Raw genomic sequence first — 24807 nt, forward strand, 5'->3', positions numbered from 1 at the left:
CAGCCTTCTATGTTTCTAGTTGATTAAAGGGGGGCCTGCAATAAAAAATGGGACACTAGGAGCCCACAGAGGTGAGATGAGGTTGTAGAAATGTGGCAAACACACGGATGGGGAAGGAAAGGGTAACTGGTAGTAGCCTTAAGAGGCTGTTGATAATTTGCTTGACGATAATACAGTTTGGTAACTTAAAAAATTAAAAAAAAAAAGTTCAGTGCATTCAAAATTAGCAGCCTGCAATTTGTACATGCCTTCTAATACCTATTTCACACCTGCTACACATTCCAAAGGAATACAGGTAGAACGATACATAAATACACACATATAAAGATAGGTACATGAAATCACACATACGTAGAAACACACACACACACACACCCCAGTTTCTCATCCAATGAGAAACTGCTACTTTAAACCAAATTGCCTTTAACAATTCCATAGGGGTTATGAGATGCTCCACTCAGCATGGAGTGTCTGAGACCTGTTCTTGTTGCCATGGTACCTTCCCAGCCCTCTTACTGTAGCCTAATAGGCAAAGTACAAACCCTCCCCAGCCTCCTTCATTTTAGATGGGTCCCTAGGAAGCTCTGTGTAGTAGTACGCTAGACCAAAATTTAAAGTGTTTTTGAAAACTGGATGAGGTCTGAGGTCTACTGCTGGGTATAAAGCATGACCCAATCATAAGAGAGAGGCATTACACATTAGGGAAGTAAACTATATACTGCCATTTCCATCATGTGGAAGCAGTGATTTTGAGGTACCCCAGTTCGTCATGGCTGGGGTTCTGGGATTCCTCAGCTAATTTTGAGACTGAGTCTTACTACTTTATGTTCTCCATATGAATACATGCTCCAACACATGTGCCACTGGTGGTCATCTATGGGTGGGCACATGAGGTAGACAGACCTGGATGTCAGCAATATGCCCTGGCCTTACCGATCATTGGCTGAAGGATGTTCTCTAACACCCGCACAAGCTGCTGGTAGATCTGAATGGCCAAGTCACTTAGCACCTGTCGGTACTCAGCCAGGTCAAAATTGGTGAGGCAGTGTTCATTCTGGCGAGATGTGTTGTGTTTCATAAAGCCCTAGGGCCATAATGGAGAGTTAATGATACAGATGAAGTAAAATGTCTCCTCTTTAACTCTCTCATTTGATCGGCATCCTCATGCTCTTTTTCCCTTTCTCCAAAGAGTTCCCATTCCAACCTACATATAAATGCCAGGATACTCCTTCTCAAATTCTGTGTGTTTGTTTCCATCATGTCTCCCCTTCCACTTCTTACTAGCGTTTGAATAATCTAAACTTGGCAACCTAGCATTTAAGCTTTTCCACCAGCAATGTCAATGAAACAAGATGGGGGAACTTAATTTGAAAAAAAAAACTAATGAGTGTTTTCACTTTTGAAACAGCTGATTCACTGCCAAACACTAGATTATCTAAAGTAGTCATCTCTCAACTTCAGTTCATTAAATATAGTCCTATTTATAAATACTACGTAAATAATCTTCTTAAAATTGATCAATTTCTACAGAGACTGGTGAATAAATAAAAAATTTCTCTTTACTATATTTTACTGTATCCATACATGATTCTCAGTCTGAGCTTAGAATGGAATCTTTTGGTGGTATTTGTTAAAATGGAAAGCCAACTGTACAGGCAGGTACTTCTGTCAGGCACTGCCTGACAAAGACAATTGTCTACTTGATGGATTCTGCCCACACTCAAGCATCTGCCTACCTGCAACCTACTTAACAACACGGTCTAGAACTGGGGACTGACAGGACAGTTAATAGGCCCTCTGGAGGATTCTGTTCTGCTAGTCCCATCTGCTCAAGGACCATGTCTTGCTCATATTGCATTTCCCATCCTCTGCCAGGACAGTCCTCTCTGCCCCTGGCCTGTGGGTGCTCAGAAAGTACTACTGCTCAGCTTCTCTGCCTGCCCTCCTGGCAAAGGATGGGGAGGTACCAAGGGCAGTGGTTATGGGCACAGGCTCTTGGAGGTGGGCAGACCCAGAATCCTAACTCAGCGCCTTATGGCTGAGAGCACTTGGGCAAAATGATGAACTTCTTTGAGCTTTAGTTTCCTCATCTGTAAAACTGGGTTATAATTCCTACCTCACTGAGATATTAAACAAGAATTAAACAACATAATGTACAATAAATGCTGTCTGATACATACTAAGCAGCCCTTAATAAATGATAATTATTAATATATTACATAGTTTTGAAATATGAAGTCTATCAACCAACTGATGACCACATCACTATAAGCAAAAGCAAAAATATTTGTGGACAAATCTAAAGAGACATGTTTTACCTTGATCACCTTTAATGTATTACACAAGCCAAAATTGATTAATTTCTTTAAATACCTCAATATTCCTATATCAGTCCTTGAAAAGCCCATTTTCACATTTTAACAAAAAGTTTCAGTGCAATAACCATTCAATGACCAATGCTCATTTTATTTCTGCTGCGCTTTCTCATAATACAAACTCTCAGAGGGAAGAAGCTATGTCACTTCCCAAGTCAGTTTTGTAAATAATGAACATCAAACAAAGCTATGAACTTCCAAGCCACCTCTGAATTCAGGGTTCTAAATTAACAAATGGCTAGATAGTTTGTGCTTTAAATTTTTTTCCTTAAAAAGGTCAGAGAAAGTATAGCATGCTGATTTTGTGATCAAGGCTTTCTCACCTCTTCTCCACTGTACTGCTTCAAACAGTGCAAAAATCGGCATGTGTTAGAAAGCCAGAAGGAGACAGTTTCAAAATCATCACCTCTTTTCTGAAAGAGAGAATAAGCCTAAATTAGCTTTTTCCTTAGGGAAATAATAGCCTGAAAAAACAAAACAGATACCAGAAGGCCCATTTCCTTAACTTACCATTAACAACAGTTATAAAAATAAATCACATTGCAGTTGTAAAGCCTCATATCGTTGCTAGAGAATTTCAACCACTGAGTTCACTGGTTGTTTGTTACTTTGCTTGGCAATTAGAAAATGCCATTAGAAAATGATGCCTGGTCATGCAACTGATATTCGCTCAGCAGTCCCTTTAAGCAGAAAACAATCACCAAGCCACAGCTTACCCAAACTCACTTCCCTGAGGGTTACTGAAGGGAATCAGAAAAGACTAAAGGCACAAAAGGGAATTACAAATATTGTGAAGCACTGAAACCCAGATTAGGTTAAAAATCTTGTCAATGATAAGATAAAGTTTCTGGGGAGCTAATCAGAAATGGAACGGAGGAAGCCCTGGGCAGAGCAGTGGAGAGTCTGGCTCTTCATCAGTTCTGGGCCACATGTCAAACCACCTCTGCAAAATCAAACCAGGGACACACAACAAATACACTTCAGTTCAAAAAGGGATGTGAAACAAATGCACATCCATTTTAAATGGTATCAAAAGGGTGCTGTGTTCAAGTATCTACTCCTTTTTGCTCTTTAAACAATTTGGTACAATAATTAGTCAAATTAGATAAATTTGGAAGAATTTATCCAAATTTTCTCATCTTGCAAGTAAGATGAGAGGGAGAAAACTTTACAATTTGGCTTTGTTGTCTTTGTAGGAGTTGACTTAAGAAGTAGTAAAACTCGTAGTCTATCTAAATGTAATACAGCATCAATGCCCCCCAAATTAAATGAGTTACATTCAGAAGACATTCATCAATTTTTGAATGTTAAATATTCAGAAACTCCACACTTTAGTAAGCACTGTAGAAAGTAACCACATAGACTATCTGTGCAGGAGGGACTGAGAACCGGCATTAAAAGTTATGACCAGGGGCTGGGGGAGGGTGTGTTTAATGGGTACAGAGTTTCAGATGGGGAAGATGAAAAAGTTCTGGAGATGACGGTGGCGATGGTTATACAACAGTATAAATGTACTTAATGCCACAGAACTGAAAAATGGTTAAAACTAAGAATAATGTTCACTGTTTTTCTAGATTGTCAAGAGGATGATCATGCAAGTGACTCAGTGATTACTGAGTTATGCAGGGCTTTCTGTTCTATTATGTAACTTTGCTGCCTTTTCCAAGTCTTTCCTCTCTGATTAGTATCTGTGTGTTGCTTCTCACATGGAACCAGGCATTTCAGGTAACAAGGAAAATTATGGGATGAGCTGGAGAATAATGGGAAGAAAAGTCAGAAGAGAATTTTAAATGTTTTATCAGACATCTTTTTATATGAATGGTCTAGGTATTACTAAACTTACTTAATACCTATTTTAACTATAGCATCATATTCCCTATATATAGGAACTTCACTAGGTATTTTTAATTTAGTTCTAAGACCTCAAAGCAGAAAATTTCTATGACGAAACTGAATTTGCTTCACCATCAAATGCAAGTATATTGAATTAATTTTGATTACTGTTCAACCTGAGCCCTGTTTTGAAAGAAGGCACATAGACACTTTACAGAATGAATGTTTCCTACAATGGAAAGTATCGATTCAGACTAGAAAGTGGTCATAACTGGAAACTTAGCTCAAGTCTAAGGAAGAAAAAATACCTCTGTGCAGACTCTGTCATCATTAATATTCATTATGAGAATTTTGTTGAACATGAACTGACCTTTAATACTTTTTTGATGCTGTTTATTGTTGATGTTAGCAACGACCTTACTTTCTGATCATCATTCAGGTAGTCAGCGTGTCGAACACACATAAACAGGATATACGCTGGTAACCCTGGAATCAAATTGACTGCTACACCACGTGGCTTCAGTTCTAAAAAAGAAAAGAGGAAAAACAATCTTATATAACTTTGAAAGTCTTCACGAGGAATGCTTTTTGAGATACAAAAGCACAGCTCTCATTTAAGAGTTCAATCGTTCAGGGTAAATAGGTCGTGTTTTTAAAAAAGCATATTTTAAAGGCTCACTAAGTGGAGAAATTCTTGAGGGTAGGAACATGTGAATCTTAGCTGCTTATACAACAACTCCCAAATGTCTATCTCCTGCCCTGACTTTTCCTTTGAATTCTAGGCTCATGTATCAAGTGGCTTTTGACATCTCTGCTCAGGCGTGTCAAACTAAGCCCATCCCAAACTAAACTCTTCATTCCCTATGGAACCTGCTCTTCCAGAAGTTAGGGTCCTAGCAAGTGACCCTGCAGTGTGACTGACATCCATGATGTGGTCAGGATGCTGCTACAGCACTATATGCACAGCAGTCAAGGATGACTAAAGAAACCAGTGTGAATACTTAATAAATGGGTGACTAGCCTCTCCCACTACTGACACATGTACCACAAAGACCTTTTATCTCATGCAGGAAATACTTGCCCAGAATCAAGTTCTTAACAAGTTTTTGCTCATCCTCCTTCTTGTATTCCAGCATTCCTTGGAAATCCTTTTCTTTTCTGGGAATGTTGACTGGACGAATGGGCTCATCAATGATCTGTCCTGGGGATATGTTCTCCATTTGGCCCACTTCATCAGAAACAAAAAGAAGAAAAATGTCTTCCAGGTAGAAAAGATGAGAGGTTTCCATGTTCCTATAATTTTAAGTAAACTCTATAACAACAGAAGCTTGCCATATTTACCACTTAATTGTCCCTTCTTTCAGTATTTTTTCTGGTAAAACTGGGTGGATAGATGATAAAATTATATGGTAATGTCCCTCTAACAACCACTAGTGCTTGGCTACTATCAACACCAAAGAATCTTACTAGATTCAAAAGCATTTTTTTTTGTAATAAGGTTTACTTTGTAATAAGATTAAATGTCTCCAAAGTAAGTGGTTTAACTTCTTAGTTAACTAATCAGTATCAATCGTAAATGTCTAAATATACTTCAACTTTAATTTACAGAAGGAAAAAACAATATTCTACAAAGAGGCAGCCAGACTATAAAAGAGTCCCCTTTACCTTTAGCTCTATGAATCTGGTCATTAAAGAAAAAGAACATTTACTTTAAATGTATCATTGCAATCAGTTCAAACCACATCAAGATAGCTGGTAGAACCGTGTTTCTTCACACTAGTTGATGTGAAATGTATTATTTCTCACAAAGCCTTCATAAGGAAAAGGCTTAATGTTCTCCTGTCACCCTTCACTCCCAAAGAAATCATGAGCAGATAAAACAACCTGTATTTAATATGATTTCCTAAATATTATTCAGTTTTTTGTTTGTTTGGTTTTAGTTAAGTGCTAAAAGTCCCACCACAAAGCTGCAACCATTAAAGTACAACCGCTGGTTAACAACCCTTTCAGATGTTAAAAATGATCACCACTGTTGATGGCAGCTGAGACAGGAGAACTGAGGGTTAAGAAAAAGTCTCCAATTTCATCTCAAAATTGAGAATCGAATGGGAAATGCAAGGGAAGGTAAAGGGAAACATGAGTTATGATGGTGTTTGTGGAGCTATATGCTAGTAAGATTTTTAATTCTCTTATCTACAGGAAGGGGAGCAGTTACGAAATCTATTTAGTGTTATACAGCAGAAACCAACACAACATTGTAAAGCAATTATACTCCAATAAAGATGTTAAAAAAAGAAAAATCTATTTAGATGTAGTTTAAGTTTGAGTTCAGAGACTGCTGGCAAACAAACAAAAGGCAGATCAGATGCATTAGAAAGTTTAATCTTGCTGACACCACAAGGTATCAGTCATGCTTCTCCTGTCACTCTGGGCAACTTCCTGTGTTAGTTCTGGGAAGCCAGTTCCACAGCATGAGGTTATCACAGAGAACACCAATACCTGCCAGTGCTCTTGCTCATGTGGCAGAGAGCCTGGTGACACCTCGTCCACCTTATGCCGCAGCATCACACACCGGGACTATCAGCGCTGAAAATCACCACCATCCACCAACATTATGATATCTAAAGAGCGATCATACTGTGATTGGACAAATCAGGGCTGTGGCCACCTCCCATAACCTAGCGTTTCATATGCATGGTGCAGTCCGGAACCGCAGGACTAACTGAATGCCTTGTATGCCTCTCTACAAGAGATAGGAGATTCAAACTATTTAGTTTTACATAAGTTATTTCTGGAGTGAGTTTAAACACAACAGCATGAGGATCTCAGGATCACTACACAGTGACCTTCACAGCTCCTGTATATATTCTGCATGTAAAACAAAATAATAAGATCCCTGCCATCTATGTTACTGGTTGCTTTAAGCCACAGAAACAATTCAACGAGGGGAAACTAGGAGAAAACAGATTCAACATATTAAGTTTATCAACAAATGCACACATTTGGACTCTGTATAACTCAAAAAGAATGTTTTAAACCTACTGATTTTATCATATCTAAGGTGCCACGGATTATGACATATAGTATTATTTTATATAACACTAAAGAAGGAAAAATATGGCCAGTTAAACTAAAACCCATCAACTGCTGCAAGATACATCCTAATTTCAGAGATGTTAAAATATGAAAAATTGTGCACCACAGAATTTATGAAATATGGTGAATATTTTAACTAAGAGATATTATGTTTTAAAAGAAAGCTTCACTTTCCTTTTGCAAAATCTCTAACGAAGATATTTTTGGTTCTGTACAAAAATGTCAGAGATAAAATTTGCCATACTTTCATTAAAATTTTACTGTCTTTGAATTCTTCCCAGAGATTAGAGTCTTCACAAAAACTCATAGGTAAAATATAGATGTCAGCTCAACATAACCTTGATTTATTTAACAAATTATATAATTAAAATAATCATATAATTAAAATGTCAACCCTTACGTAGTATCAGGAAAATATAAAGCCTGAAAGAGAGAAGCCAGAATACCACCCAGTTTTTAAGAGACTCAGGGGACCTTGGGGGTCATTTAGTCGAATGCTCCATCTAATACAGCAATCTTCTAGGAAGATCTGAAGCAACATCTATTTCCATTTTCAAGTATAATAGATTCTTTATGCTTGAGAGAAAAACATTCCTGAACCTTTTTGTCCTAGAAATAGAAAGGAAATTGGAAAAAAAATTCCCCCCCCCTCACTTTGGTACAGGGAAGATCTTGATCTCAGGTTTAATTGAGAGTCAAATGAATTATTATAAGTAGAGAGGGTCTGTTGGAAAATATGACACAAAGAAGTCAGTGCTCTTCAGAAGGCTTGGGTTCTAGTCCCATTTTGGCCACTAAGTGGCTGAGACTTTGGAAGTCCCTTATGGTTTCTGGGCCTCAGCTCTGTTCTCCTATGAAATAATTAACTGATTTCTAGAATTCTTTTAGGTCTAAATTCCCCGACTCTATGAAAATTGAGATGGAACACCCACTCCTGGATTAAAATACAGCACAAAGCTTATCAAATTTTGAAACACTCTCTATTTAGCCATATAATTTCTGCTAAAAATTATGTATGTTGGCATTAAAAAAGTCTTCACTGGCTTCTAAAAATGTCTCCTTAATTAAGTGTAGCCCATAGGAGGAGGTAAGAGTCTTGCTATTTTAAACCAGAAGCATTTAAGTATATTATATTTAGAAAAATATAAGAAAACTTTTAGATATTAGAAGGTGCTTTGCTGTACAAGGTTATCAGTGTTTTCTGTACACTGTGGGGATAAGGGGACAGGAGAGAAAGGTGTTGGAAAAGCGTGTTGTCTTTCTTCTCTGCCTTGGGGAGGGGAGGTACACTGCACTGAGCAAACGCTCAAGTCACATAAATCTATTTCATCTTATTCTGTAGATATGTATTATTTAACTCAACTTTTCTTAAGAATATCATAATGACTTTTTTGTTTAATCTATGAATTGCCTTCTCAAATGTACTTATAGATTTAAGAATATAGCTGGCAGGATAGTTTAACTGATGAGGTTGAATTCTGATTGATAATGGCTTAAAATTGCTCTAAGCTTTCTCTTTAAGTAAAATATACATACCAAAGAAAGCTAAGTAAAAATGTAATCTAATAAATGGCTTTTCTATTTATCAAAAGTTACTAACATATGGTAAAGAAACGATTAGGAGCTTAAAAAATAATCTTACAGGTTAATACCCTCAAAATCAGTTTCGTTCAAGCGGATACTCTGCTGTCTAATTATCATCTCATGATATAATTAATGCAGAGTTAAGTGCAGAAAGGTTCTCTGAATAAAGATTTTTAAAGTTCCGCCAACAGACATTATAGTCTGGGTCTGTGATTCGGAGGTTCAAAATTTTAATATAATATATGAATCACATAATGCTAAAGGATTATATAATAAAATATGACTGCAAAGTAATCTATCTGATTTCTAAACAAATATTTCAGTATTTGTACATCCCAGGGAATATTATCCCCTTGAAAGTAAATATCCATGTTGCTGTTCTAAATACTTCTGACACTTACTTACACATTCAACAAACATTAATGGAATGATTACGACAGGTCAGACAATATACTAGGTGCTGTGAAAACAAGAGGAAATAAGAGGTAGCCACCATGCTCAGGAAGTTCATGGTCCATTGAGGAAGGCAGTAATTCAAACAGAAAAACTGCTAAAAATATGACAGTGAAAACCACAAAAGATGGGAGGCAAATTGCAGTACACAGAGGGTAGAGCCGTAGGGTCTATCTGTGTGATCAGGAAAGGTTGCTCTTGAGCATGTGACATATAACTCTGGTCTCAAAGGATAAGCAGGACTTGACTAAGAGAAGCAAGAAGATCAAACAGATGGAACAGTTACGACAGGCCTGGCACGTTGGAGGAATGAGAGCCACACAGCTAATCATGGTAGATTCTTTTGAACATTCCCAGTGATGGGGAATCCTCACCCTTTGAGCAGAGTAAAAATTATTCAGAGTGACAATGACAGAATAGATGGGCAGGCTGCACAGTATCATTTTTGGTCAAAATGGTAATAGCCTGCATAGGTCTGAAGGCAATTCCAAAGAGGGTCTCAAAATCTCTTGAACAATGAGATCATTGCTGGACTAATCTGAGAATGTGGCTTTAGCCCTGTTCACTGCTATATCCCTGGCACCTACTTACTGAAGGAACAAACACTAACCCACAAGACAAGAATCATTTGTATATAATAATAACCGATATTTGATCACTTCTCAAGGTGTTTTCCCATCATGATATATAAATCATGAGATGTTTTCTAAAATCTTATTTCTTTATAGTCATAATTCATTTTTTTCTTATTTACTTCTCTTTTTGTTTTCCATTAGATGTAAGTTCTTTGAGGCACAGACTCTGTCTTACTCATCTTAGTATCCCTAATACTAAGAATAACAGTAATAAAAGTAAGCTGTATATAGGATTTACTGCGTGTTAGGAAATATACCAAATGCATTCCACATATTAATTAATTTAACCTTTACAAACCGTGTCAGGTAGACACCATTATCATTCCCATTTAACAGGTAGGAACACTGAGGCATAGAGAGGTTCAGTAACTTGCCCAATATCAGATGACTAATAGTGGAAGAGGCAGTATTTAAACCCGAGAAGCTTAGCTACAGAATCCATGCTCTTAACCACTATGCAATACTGCCTAGCATAGTGCCTGGTCTATAGAAGACAGTCATTAGATGTTTGTTGAATGAATTCTCTCTTTGTAAATTATTACTACCATGAAAAGAACATTTTCCCCCACCTAGTAATGAAAATTTCCACTCCATGGAGGCCAGGTCTGCTGAAAGTCATTTTTGTTATTGTCCCTAATATTCATACAAAAACCTTTTAAGCCACTAATACTGCATATAAAACCAAGGTTCAGCAACTGTCATAGAAACATGTTTAAATACCTTCTAGTTCACCAATTTTTTTGGCAAATACTTTCAGTTGCTTTTTCAGTTTCCGGACAGTCTTATCTTGTTTTTCGAGTTGTTCCATCAAATCCTAAAGATCAAAATGAGAAATATAACATAAAGATCAAAATAAACCTTCTAAAATGCACAGAAGGAGAGCAGACACAAAATTACAGAAACAGCACTTGTTAGTTTTACATTAAAAGCTCCATGAAAGCTCATGGGTGGAGCCCCACCTGGCTAAAACTGGCAGGCAATGGGAAACGCAGCTATAATAAAAGCCAAATGTTAAAATATACAATGCAGTAAACTCCTTTACAGCGTGATGGACAGCAGGCTCACTGTGGAGTCTTTTCCAGTAGACTCCACAACAATTAAATGCTCATAAAATGTACTGCTATTCCAGTAGAAAGTTCTTTTAAAGGGGGAACAGGCAAAGTAAATTCTGATGAATGCGCACAGTTTTTTGGGAAGTTTTCAGGATGGTTAAACTTAGGGGCTTTTGATTAACACCTATGTGTGTGAAGCACTGTCTCTACGAGTCCCACCTTTTGGAGAGGCTAAAACTAGTCCTGTAACTTAAGAAAAGTTAAGAAGTTTTGGGAATTAAAAGGTAAGTTAAAAAATAACGACAGTGGGGTGGGATAGGGAGGGTGGGAGGGAGATGCAAGAGGGAGGAGATATGGGGATGTATGTATATGTATAGCTGATTCCCTTTGTTATAAAGCACAAACTAACACACCATTGTGAAGCAATTATACTCCAATAAAGATGTAAAAAAAATAATAATAACGACAGAAAACAGGATAGAGTGGTCTGCAGACCAAGTGGCAGGTTGGATAACATTCCCATAAAAATCTCCTAGGTGATATAAGTTTGTTTATAGAGAAAAAAGGGGATAATTCCACATGGTTTATGCAAAAAGAGAAAACAGAAGCAGTTCGTTCAAGGGTAGGGGGTTAAAAAAACTGTGATAATTGGCTCTCTAATCAAGAATTCTTTCAAATGACCGGCATAATTAAAAGATCGATAATTAAGAAGAAAAGTGGACAACAGCAGACTAGGAGCTTGGAAGGGAAATAAATCAGTGATTTAATAAGTCTGTGGTTGTCATTCAGGTTATGGATTAAAAAAGCTTTTATAAATACAAATATTCATTCATTTTCCAGTTTAGTTTAGACAGGGCTGATTTAGATACTAGACCAATGGTTCAAAAGGAACAGTTGCTAACATTTCAAAGCATTCAGTTGTTTCTTGGATTTTACTTTATCTTTCAAATTTTGCTTCCATCACACTGTAAGCCTAGTGTTAATAACAAACTGAAGGTAACAATGGACGCAGGACATTGATAGAGGAGACATCACTGGCTAAAAGACAGCTGTGGGGAGAAAGGTTTTGTGACAGTTTTTGAAGAGACTTCCTGGGGCGGGGCAGGCAGCGGTGTGCTCTTCAGTTACAGAGGGCTAGAATTAGCAGGGAAGACAACAGAGAAGCACTCTGAGTTTACATACAATCATCCGTTTGTAAAGTGAAATCCGATATGACTGATACTTCTTACGATCATCTGCATATAATTCCTCAAAATACTGAAAAAACAGGCACAATGGACATTTGTTTTTCTCTGTGAGGGGAATGCTATCTCTCAGCAAAATCAATTTTAAAATATTTTAAAACACAAATAATGAAACTACGTATACTCAAAAGGCTCTGATTTGTCACCTGCCATTGCCCCCTAATTTTTCTAGTACAGATGATTCTGATTATATATACACAAGTATATTTTCACATGCTCAGAGGAAACAGGCTATGTTAGCGGGTAAACAGAGCTGTGGTCCATATTCCCCAGACAAGGCTGTTATTTCACTTCCCAGACCTGCTCACAAGTTGCTGCACTTTCTTTGCTGCCAGTAGCAGTGGCAAGAGTGGGGAATTCACTTAAAACAAAAGTGAGAATAATGGCAAAGTTGGAGCTCTTGTCTGAAGTTGGAAAGACTGATGAGAAGCTGTGTGCCTTCCTTCCCTGAAAGGCAGCTTGCAGGTGGCCTGTGATGCCTGTCCACTAGAGAAGGGAGAAAAACCATTTCTGTGATTGTGTTGTGGGGTAGGTGGGTGGGAAGGATTTGCAGGGTAGAGTTTCTCAGAACACTAAGCCTAGGCCCACTGCTGCTTTAATATTCTGCCCAAGTGTTTCCTAAAGAGATGCACAATTAAGATTGAGACACTATAATGACTGTGAAAAAGTGCATCATCCCCTATCTGTAAGTTTGAATCCATTCTCCTGAATTAGTAGTCAGCGAGGCAGAAGCAGCTGACCTACGAAGGGTTTTCCTAAAATTCAAACTCGTTAACTAGATTCTACCAGTTGAGAGTTTGGGGGCTTAGTTTATGTTTGTATTAGCTATAAAAAATTGAGAAGAAAAGTAACACTGTGCATAAGGTTGAAAGGGAAATGCTTAACCAGCTTAGTGAAAAAACTCTGAGAATCTACCACCCAGAATCATCTTTATTTCATGGTTTCACCTTGTATTTTAAGATAATCATTTAAAAAGCACAGAATTTATATGCTGATAATTATTATTATATTATTTAGTATATCGATTCTTAGGCATTAAAGCATTGTTAGTTTAATTTAAGCAACAATATACTTGTGAGTAATAAAATGACATCTCAGAAATATTCCATGATTCAGAAGACCTTCCCCCACAAATTAGTGATATTTCAGGCCCTTTGGAAAGAGTCCAAACTCTGCCCTCACCCACCTCTCCCATTCCTACAGTGTAGCCTCCCCAGCAAGCTGTCCTCAGACGCAAGGACAGACTGGGAAAAGAATACCTTTGAGCTTATTTTTTTTTTTTTAAGATTAATTAATTAATTAATTTGGCTGCATTGGGTCTTCCTTGCTGTGCGCGGGCTTTCTCTAGTTGCAGTGAGGGGGGTTACTCTTTACTGCGGTGTGCTGGCTGCTCATTGTGGGTGGCTTCTCTTGTTGCGAAGCACGGGCTCTAGGTGCACGGGCTTCAGTACCTGTGGCACGCGGGCTCAGCAGCTGTGGCACACAGGCTTAGTTGCTCTGCGGCATGTGGGATTTTCCCGGACCAGGGCTCGAGCCCGTGTCCCCTGCATTGGCAGGTGGATTCTTAACCACTGTGCCACCAGGGAAGTCCCTTACCTTTGAGTTTTGCTTCAAATTAATATAAAAGATGGCTGAATAGATGACACTAGAAAACTATTTGTAATGTAAATGATCACTAATGGAATAATGGAGGGATAATTCAGATTGTTAAATCTTCAGAGAAAATCCAAACTATTTTATTTTAGTACAGCTCATTAAAACCCTGAATTAAAGAAATAGAAACAGTGCTTCCCTGGTGGCACAGTGGTTGGGAACCTGCCTGCCAATGCAGGGGACACAGGTTCGAGCCCTGGTCCGGGAAGATCCCACATGCCACAAAGCAACTAAGCCCATGAGCCACAACTACTAAGCCTGCGCTCTAGAGCCCGTGAACCACAACTACTGAGCCCACGTGCCACAATTACTGAAACCCTCATGCCCAGAGCCCATGCTCCACAACGGGAGAAGCCACCACCACAAAGAGAAGCCTGCGCACTGCAACGAAGACCCAACACGGCCAAAAGTAAATAAATAAACAAACAAACTAATTAATTAATTAAAAATAACCCAAAACAGAAACAAATTACCACTAGCCCTAAACAGCTTTTCTCAAAACCAGACTGACACTACAATATAGATTTTATATAGAAATAGATTTTATATAGAAGTATGGAATTGGGAGTTCCCCAGTCCGGTAACTGAGGAACTGAGATCCCACAAGCCATGTGGTGCAGCCAAAAAAAAAAAAAAGTGGAATTATACTTTTTCAATGATTTTTACTTTAATAAATATGTTTATCAAACTTAAGTAGAAATCCATAATAAAAGTTATTTTGTGACTGAGAAAGAAACATTTTATAAAATATTTTCTATAAAAGAAAGAAGGACAGAAAGAGAAAAAGAACAAACTTGGACTCTGTGCCGGCACTCAGAATCTGGCAAGGGGAAAAAAATCACCTCATTCACTGCCCAAGATCTGTTAAAAAAGAATCACGAACTTGAATATAAACTTGAATCCTGACGTTCCTCCTCCCTGACCTTGCAGCTCCAACCAAGGTCAACCTAAAGCCCCATGTTGGTTCTGCCAACTGCCTTCCCTGACCCTAACTCTAACCCCGCTGTCTGCTAGAGACAGGGGCTGGGATGGCCACAGTGGTGTTTGGGGACCAAAGGTTGTGACAACTACATAACCTCCTTGATGGCAGAGAAGCTGCAGCTGACGTGGAGGAAGCTGAGTTCCTGAGGATATCAAAAGCCCAGCACACAGTCAGCTGATATCTTCCAGACCCTCCAAGTGAGGGCTGAGGATGCTGAGATGCACCAGAGCCTTCTGTGAGAAACAACCCGAGTACACGCCTTTTTCACTTCTACCAACATAGTCATATTTTCCTTACTCTGTTCCTGATAGGGAAAGAGGGTAACAAGTGTGAGGCAGTGAGTGTTTCCCAGTCAGGAAAGACGTTTTGCTCAAAAAGCAAGGAAGGCCGCCCTGCAGATCTAGGCCCTGTGTGCTGAGAAGTGTGGCCTGTCATCTCCCTTACCAGGTTCTCGTTGGTGAGCCGGGTGATCTCGTGCTGCAGGCTGGCCTCGATGCGGGCCTCTGGGGGCAGCTGCAGGTTCTGGGCCAGCAGCTGCTGCTGCCGGTTGTTCTCCTCCTTCAGGCTCTGGATCTCCCCGCGGAGGGCTTCGGCCTCATTCTCATGGCTCCTCTTCTGCGACTGCAGCTGGGATTCCAGGAGCCTGCAGAGAAGCCACACGAGTAGGAAAGGGAGGTGACACCAGAGTCCCTGCCTGAAGGGTGCAAGACTCCGTGCTCACTTGCAAGGGCAGAAAAGCAGGGACTCTGTAGCGACTGTGTAGCTTCTGACTTGATTAGAGTCTAGGAGCTCAACCAAGGGCCAGAAATGGAAACAAATGTGCTCACATTTGTGTCTTTCTGAACTGTGGACCCTGCTACAAAGTTCTCAAAGGCCCCTAGAAACAGGAAAATTTTAGCTCTTTTGAAAGGTTCATAAGAAATGATGACTAAAACAATCAATTAAAAGACACAGGTTAAAGAACCTGGCTTACTACATTCACAAACTAGCATTTAAGTTGGCAAAGCTAGTACCTTCGCCACAAAATCACTGCACTATGGAGGGCAAGATTACAAATGCCCCGTCTAATTAAATATGCCTTGAAGACTTTCAGCATTACTAATTCCAGGCAGAGGGTGAGACCAGGGTCCCATTTTTACTTTCTACTTTTATCTCTGAAGGGCAGAAAGGCTGGAGTGCTACTCTGAAATACATACAGATTTACCCAAATCCAGACAGATAGCTCTGAAATTTCATATATATATATATAGAAAATTTGTCATTTTCTCTTTCCCCATAAACTTCCTTATCAGTAACAGAATCCTAACAAGATATGGTTTTAGAACATCAATATTAGTGGGACCAACAAAGCAGCTACTGCTTCTCTGAGCAAACATACAAGTCAGCTGCGCGGTGAGTAGTCTAGGACAGGAGGATACTACAGTGAACTGGCATCCTCCCTTCACCAGGCACCCCCATTTCTACATTTACCCCCTTTTCCAAAGCCAAGACAAAGTTATGGATAGGAATTAACTAACATGAAGAAAGAAAAGATGTTCTTTTATTCGAACCCCCTTGGTTATCAAATGCTGGGCAACACTTACTGATGCCATTGCAAGCAAACAGTTAACAGCAGACTAAAAATATTTTAATGATTATAAAATTTCAAAAGGATTTGAACCAATAACAGCACAAAGTTAATGACAACGGTTTGTGATTAGAACAAAGCAGAATAAGTAGAAGCCCCTTGAACAAAGAGTCTGCTAAATATTTTTTTTAATTCATCACTAAAATGGCATTTTTAAGAGATTTTAAGACACAAATCTCACTAGAGGAGATGAGTGTCTGTGTTAGAAAGGTGCTGCTGTTTCAATTTCATTTGCTTTCCCCTAAACATATTTAACATGTTGAGTTAGGGTGATTATTTTGAACTATAGCAATGCAGGAAACCCTCTTTGTTTGCGGTTTCCCAAATCGGAATTCCACAATAACCACACAGAATGCCAAATCGTGCACTTAACACTGCTGTTAGGCAGCATGATCATAATATATGAGAATGTAGACACATTGCCCAGGCATATATAGCCTTTAAATTGATCATTATTCCAAACAAGAAACCACTAAGTAATAGGTATTAATCTCTCCTGAAGTAGTAGCTTGGGCTCCAGTTGAGAGGTTTGGATTTTCTTCCACTTTTAGTGAGATATTCACAAATTTTAGTGTCTGAAATTTACCCAGGAAGACAATTAATGAATAAGAAATATAGAAGTTAAAAGTTGGGAGGCCACTGTTAGTAAGAAAAACAACAAATTAATAACATTCCATTTTGAGGAGACAAATATAACCTGTTGGCTTGTTTTAACCCTTCATAAACCAGCAACAGCTCTCCATCCTCATTCAACTCATGGCCATCCATAGCAGATGATCTTCCATGCAAAAGGAACAATAATGCAAAACACAAAGGGATGGTAATGAGATGATGATGGTCAAGAGCAGCATGTGATATTTCAATATTTTATTAAGTCAACAGGACTGTTTTTATTAATTACAGATGACTTTAAGGTATTACCACAAAAATCATTTTTGGTTAATTTTTTTTTAAAAATGGGTAACATGTAACATCACACGTAAATGTGTAGAAATTAAAACAAAATAATCAACATCTAGAGCTACTTTTCCTGCAAAATAATAAATGACTGAAGAGGTGAGAAGGAGGTTCTATTTTTAACATTTTATTCAGCTAGCAGAGTGATCTTTTTTTTTAACATCTTTATTGGAGTATAATTGCTTTACAATGGTGTGTTAGTTTCTGCTGTATAACAAAGTGAATCAGCTATACATATATATGTATATATATATATATACATATATCCCCATATCTCCTCCCTCTTGCGTCTCCCTTCCACCCTCCCTATCCCACCCCTCTAGGTGGTCACAAAGCACCGAGCTGATCTCCCTGTGCCATGCAACTGCTTCCCACTTCAGCTAGCAGAGGGATCTTATATGTCACATATTATGTTAGAGACTAACCAAAACAGTCATATACATATAGAATGAAAATTTCAGCTACTGTCTTCATGTGGCAATTTTCATAATTCATTTCAAAATGAAGTTTTAAGTCTTCTGGGTAGGAATTTGTTTTAGCTTAATAAAATCTGATTTTGTATTTTTAAAATTATTTTTAAAAATTCTTATAGGAGTAACTTATAAGCCAGTATATGTCCAAAGTTCCCAGCTTTTATGACACAACTTTTAAAAGGTTTGTTGTGTCAAAAATTAATTTTAAGACCTGGGGAAACTGCTTTTATACTAGAAGTGTGACATATTTTATTAAAAGTATGTAGAATTAACAAAACTGACAGAGTTGGTTATAGTTTTTTTTCTACTGAGGGTATAAAAATAATATTTTTGAGTGTTTGTCAAGTGTCAGACACCATTCTATATCCTTCCACATGTATCATTTCATTTAGTTCTCCCAGTAACCCAATATATATCATTTGCCACACTGCAGAAGAAGACACTGAGGCTTAGACGTAAGATACCTGCAGGGGTTGCACAGTTGGCAAGTGCTGAAGGCCAGGGCTATCTGACTCCAGAGCCCAGGTTCTTACTCCTCCTACTAGACTTCTGTTTTGTTTGTTTGTTTGTTTGTTTGTTTATGGCTGCGTTGGGTCTTTGTTGCTGTGCGCAGGCTTTCCCTAGTTGCAGGGGCTACTCTTCGCTGTGGTGCGCGGGCTTCTCATTGCAGTGGCCTCTCCCACTGCAGAGCACAGGCTCTAGGTGCGTGGGCTTCAGTTGTTGTGGTTTACAGGCTCAGTAGTTGTGGCACACGGGGTTAGTTGCTCCGCGGCATGTGGGGTCTTCCCAGACTAGGGCTCGAACCCGTGTCCCCTCCATTGGCAGGTGGATTTTTTTTGTGTGTGTGTGGTACGTGGGCCTCTTACTGTTGTGGCCTCTCCCGTTGTGGAGCACAGGCTCCGGACGCGCAGGCTCAGTGGCCATGGCTCACGGGCCCAGCCGCTCCGCGGCATGTGGGATCTTCCCGGACCGCGGCACGAACCTGCGTTCCCTGCATCGGCAGGCGGACTCTCAACCACTGCGCCAGCAGGGAAGCCCGGCAGGTGGATTCTTAACCACTGCGCCACCAGGGAAGCCCCTAGACTTCTGTTGTTGATATGATGTTTACATAAAACAAATTTCAGAGATTGCTCTTCTATTTTCCATCTACCATCTCTCCGTGGAGAGTTGATTTATTTGCATGGTCTCAACTGTATTATTACATGCTGATGACTTCAATATTTACATCTCAGCCTACATATCTCTCCTGTTCCAGGTCTATATTTTCAACCGCTTAATGAATTTCTCTCCTTGGATGTCTTCCTACCTCCTTAAATATTTGTAAATCTACTGATCATTTCCTGTACTTCCCCACATCCCAGACCCAGGATCACAAACTAGCATCACTATATCCAACCAAGTATCCATAGCAGACACTGTAGAGTTAACCTTCACGGTCCCCATCCCACACAGCCAACAAACTGCAAGGCTACTCACTCCATCTTCTTATGTATCTTTCAGTGTCCCATTTCCTTCAATCCCAACTGTTACCAACTAAGTCAAAGTCACTATAATCAGTCATTCAATTATGGTAATAACCTCTTAATTGGTCTTTATGCTTTCAATCTTGTTCCACTACAATCTATTCTCTAACATAAAAGCCAGGGCTAGCTTTCTAAAATTCCAATCTCATCATATCATTTTCCTACTTAAAATCTTTCAGCAGCTTCCTTGGTGGTGCAGTGGTTAAGAATCCGCCTGCCAATGCAGGGGATACGGGTTCAAGCCCTGGTCCGGGAAGATCCCACATGCCACAGAGCAACTAAGCCCGCAAGCCACAATTACTGAAGCCTGCGTGCCTAGAGCCCATGCTCCGCAACAAGAGAAGCCACCGCAATGAGAAGCCCATGCATGGCAACGAAGAGTAGCCCCTGCTCACCATAACTAGAGAAAAGCCTGCGGGCAGCAACAAAGACCCAATGCAGCCAAAAATAAAAATAAATAAATTTATTTTTTTTAAAAAATGACTTCCTTCCTGTCACTGGAGGGAAGTCCAAATTATCTTGGCTGTCTCCCCAACAGCCTATAAACTCTGTGAAAGGAAGGACTGTATTTACCTTGCTTACTGCTATATTCCCAGTGTGTGGCACAGGGCCTGGGATGAAGCAGGCATGCAATACATATCTGGTGATTGAATAGCTGAGTGGATGGATGAACAATGTAATATAGCTTTTTTTATACTAACACATTCTTAGCTATAAGATATGCTTACAACCTACATACATAAATTAAAATTTAAGTTTAACCAAATACTTTTATAAGCATTCTCCACTCTTGCCCATAAAAGAAGGTAATAAATACATTACATTTTGCATGGTAATATTCTTTAGTTTGTGAAGTATTTCTGTATACCAATCCTGACATTATGCATCAGGAGACCTAGATGTACACTGATAAATCTCTGTTATCATCACTGGCTGTGTTCTTTTAAGCATGTAGTCTTTTAAGTTCAGAGTTCAATAATAGCATGAAGGCTCTTTGGGAAGCAGGAATGGTAGGAAGACTGAGGAATTCCAGAAATGAGCTGTGATACTCTAAGCTATAGGGAAAACTTGTGGGAAAGTTTGGTCATTTAGTGACTGCACATCTGTACTCTCAGCCCACCCAAGGCTCTTAAGACTGAGCTAAATGCCATCTACAACTTCACTCATGAGTAAATGAGATGAAACTAGGGTTAGAATTTTCTCAGAACACCTTAGGAAACGCGACAAAAACTTGGTCTCAAATATCAGGGTCCCATCCTAGAAGTCATGGTACCCTTCTAGAATTACATGGGCAGCACAGATGTGATTCCGCTACTTCATCACTTCTCTTCACACTAAATTTCAATTATTGAAAGCTGCAGCTGTCCCTACAAACTTTCACAATAACCATTCTGAATAACAAATGGAAGTGACTACTCAAGATAGTCCAAGCTATATAGTAAGCAACTGGTTTTCTTCTCAAGGCTAAGACCCTAAATATACAGAAATATATTCCCTTAATGTAAAGAACATTTTCCTTTCCATCTCTCATCTCTTATAATAATATAAGGTAATGCTACCTTATATTATTATAAATGAGATTTTAACTGGGAATATATTGGAAACCTTGGATCCCCTTTGAAGGTCAGCTGATGTCTAACAAAACAATGCATAAACACTTGGACTTACTGTATAAGAGGCTGGCTTGAAGATTAAAGATCAATATGATTAAACCAAAATGAATAAAAGAAACATCAACTTACCTGTTTGTTTCTTTCAAACCGATATATGCTTGTGCTATCTCGCCTTTATCTTTCATTTTTTGTACATCTTCTAAAAGTATTGTGGAATCTGTCATTGTATTCTGAAGGGGGAAAAGACACATTTCCACATTAAGTGTTAACTCTAAAGCTTTGGACCTCATACAACATTTTTCTTTCCTCCAGAATAGGGGGTTTATGTGTTCCACAACACCTCTGCCCCACCAGAGCGTCTGCCCTAGCCCTGGTACAACTACAGAGAGTGGGGCACAGGCAGTTAAGAGGAAGAGGCACCTCCAGTCCCTCTCTTGAGAATCCCTAACACTCCACTACAAAGGTGGTGTGATTCTAGAGTAAATAAAATCACTGATGGGCCACGTGTGTTTTACACTATGTGTGTGTGTGTGTGTGTATATACACACACACACACACACATAGTGTAAATACATATATATTCAGTGTCCTTGCCTGGTTATTATTCTAATGTTGTATATATACTTTAAAAAATATACATCTAGATATAAACTATATACAGCATTAAAACAATAACCAGGCAAGAACACCAAGTATTCAATGCAATGTACAAAGCTGTTCTTTCTTCTACTTCCGGATCAGTTACAACAAAACAAATGCTCTAATGAACACGAAAAGTTTGACATAAAGCTCATTTTTCCATTAACAACTCAGTACAAAAAAAGTGGTGTCCAGATCATGTGTTTCAGCACAATTAAATGTTTTTTTCTCACATCTTTAGATATATATAAATGGGAAGGATTTAGCTCCTTGGAAATATCTACCATCTGCTGTTATTCAATTCTTTTTTCCTCTGTTACAGTATAGCATGGTACAGCTTTTGAAATAAACATCTGGCAGGTCAGAATTACTAACAATTTTGCATAGAAAGGACTTTTCTGCTAACATTTTTAATTCCTTTTTAATTTTTCCTTTTTGGTGTAATCTGTCTGACAACCAATGTAATTTCAAAATCTTGCTTCTACTCAGCCACTCTCTCTCTCCTAAACCAGGGCAAGAATAGACAATAAGAACAACTGCTCTATAGCCTCTAAAGAATAATACTCTTTAGAACCCAAGAGCCCATTCTATTTGTCTAAATAGTATATGTCTGATCCTTTAGTCAACGTTTGCTCTAAAGCCAGATCTCACAGTGAAGTAGAGATTATAGAATACACTTCAAATATCATGATCTTAGAGACCAAGATAACTTTAATGTCAACTAGAGGCCTACAAATACTCGCTTTTGAATTCCAGTGTTTATAATAAAAAACATCCTTTTTTAAAAAAAATCCCACTTTTCTCCTAATGCTGACCTTTTGTGAGTCTATAAATGCACACTTAGAGAAGACCAAATATAATCTGATAAGAGCTATTAACAAGAGCTTATGTTTTACTGATTTTAAAAATCTTTCCCATAAACACCACATATAGCATTTTAATAAATATTCTAGGTATGTTTATAAATATTTTAGTACATATTTCATAGAACATTTCTTTTTCTCTTTTATTGAAAGGCAGAAAATCTTTCTACTCTATAAAGGGCCATACTCAGATTTTTAAGTTTTAAATAGTAACTCAAAGAACCAGTTTCTATGTTAAATAACGCTACATGTATTCTTTGACATCTGAGGACCTACATGATCTGGTTTTTAACTTTTAGTAAGTTAGGTAAGTAGATCTAATGAACTCATCCAAAGGAAAGATAGTAGAAAGTAGCCAGTCCTTCCCTTATCTGGCCTATCATAGCTAAGAAGCAGGGGCTGGGCATGGGGTCAGACTTGGACTGCCAGCACTAGTAAGTTCCTGACTCACTGCTCAAAGAGTCCCTGCCAAGACAGGACCAGAAGTTCTGAAAGGGTTGCACCATGTAGGAAAATCCCACTCTTCCCAAGAAGGGCATGCTCAGCTCCTCAGGCCCCTCCTCACCCTTGGCCAACAAACGCACAGCTGGTAGAAATGAGAGTATGGGAGAGCTTGCACTTTGGAGTGTGCTCCGAGTTAAGGGCTTCCCTCCCCCGCTTGTGGACAGCCTGCCATAACTACCACTATGAGTCACAGAGCTGACTACGAATTCAAAAGTCATAGGGCCTCTCTGCGATCCAGACTGGAGCCTTTGACATCCATTATTTTCCCACTGACTTCTCAAATAGCAGGGGGTCAAATAGGAAATTAATTTGTAAATATCAAAATAGACTTGTTGGCCAGAAAATATCAACTGCAAAACTGGGGGATACTTGTAAAAATCAGGATTAAATAGAAGTGTTTACTAAAAATTTAAAAAACATATAATTACCTTGTCATCCTGAAAATCACAAGTCAGCAAGCACAAAAAACAAATGGAGAAAACAACAAACCCTTAGTTCCATAAATAAATTCCATCTTGAGTCCTCATCAAAACAGATAAAAGCTAACTGTGAAAACAACCAAGTTTGTTTCTCCTAAAACTAACTCTGTATGTAAATTACTATCCATGGAACTGGCATGAAGTGGACATTAATACATATTTATGTAATGGCAACTCTTAATTCTCAGGAACAGACTCTTGAAATTCTTTTGAGTTGTTTTGATTTTTCTAATTATAAAGTATTTGTGAGGGTATGAGGAAAATGAACCTCCTGTTAATGTATTATGGTACAATTCTTATCCTAGGTCGGTGAGAGTTAACAGTAACGCCTTGGGAGGAGGTCATTTGCCCAAGTGAAGCCTCCCGGAACACTTGTGGAGGCAGAGCACGTAAACTAGATGTGGCTGGCTGGGCTGGATCATCACCTGGCTCACGGGACATCACTTACCATTGCTTGCGAAGGAGTTGTGAAATGATGTGGCTCTTGACTAGAAATGGAGTGGGATAAACATCCCTGGGTTTGAAAGGGCTTAGTCAGTGTCCTGGGCATTTCTCCTAAGAGAAAACAAGCTGATGCTATGTGTAGGCTTGGAGTCTGGAGAGCAGGGACCTTGGTTAGACAGGGCCAGCCCATTAGGCACTGGAGATAAGTTGTCACATGGAGTATGTGAGCTGGGTAGGTGAGAGTGTGTGGTACCATAGCTATGTGCTCTTGTGAGCTGGATTGTTTTTATGCCCCTTGGTTCATTTTTCTTTTTCTTTTTATTGACTTTTACTAAAGCTTCTTGTTAGAATATTAGTTCATCACAGGGAACCAGAGAAAGGAATTCTAATTTTGGACTCTGTTCCAGCTAGCATGCAGAGGGAGGCTTGTTTCTTGAGGCCCAATCCCAGGTGTGTTGTTGTTATCAAATACAAATGTTATGTGCCAGGTTTGGTATCTTAACCACATGTAGAACTACCATTTCTTTTTTTCTTTTCTTTTCTTTTCTTTTTTTAGAATTTGGAGGCTTTCAATCTTCTTTTATTTTTATTTATTTATTTTTGGTTGTGTTGGGTCTTCGTTGCTGCACGCGGGCTTTCTCTAATTGCGATCAGCAGGGGCTACTCTTCGCTGCGGAGCTCGGGCTCTAGATGTGCAGGCTCAGTAGTTGTGGCACACGGGATTAGTTGCTCTGCGGCATGAGGGCTCTTCTTGGACCAGGGCTCGAACCCATGTCCC

General features: G+C 38.9%; 1 protein-coding gene across 4 annotated transcripts in view; it reads right to left on the reverse strand.

Moving 5' to 3' along the window:
* The window catches only part of MYO5A (myosin VA), a 200975-nt gene that overhangs the window by 15643 nt on the left and 160525 nt on the right, over positions 1–24807 (reverse strand). The window contains exons 29-37 of one of the 4 annotated variants that reach the window (XM_082618351.1): positions 21230–21330; positions 17232–17312; positions 15352–15550; positions 12211–12285; positions 10697–10790; positions 5290–5436; positions 4579–4733; positions 2699–2788; positions 934–1084 (exon numbers count right to left, since the gene is read on the reverse strand). In XM_082618351.1, coding sequence (XP_082474477.1) covers positions 934–1084; positions 2699–2788; positions 4579–4733; positions 5290–5436; positions 10697–10790; positions 12211–12285; positions 15352–15550; positions 17232–17312; positions 21230–21330 — 1093 coding nt within the window. The remainder of the gene's footprint in view (positions 1–933; positions 1085–2698; positions 2789–4578; positions 4734–5289; positions 5437–10696; positions 10791–12210; positions 12286–15351; positions 15551–17231; positions 17313–21229; positions 21331–24807) is intronic. The other 3 variants (XM_082618353.1, XM_082618352.1, XM_082618354.1) reach the window with 3 other exon arrangements.

The sequence above is a fragment of the Mesoplodon mirus genome (assembly GCF_964341445.2).
Source record: "Mesoplodon mirus genome assembly, chromosome: 4".
Classification (NCBI taxonomy): Eukaryota; Metazoa; Chordata; class Mammalia; order Artiodactyla; family Ziphiidae; genus Mesoplodon; species Mesoplodon mirus.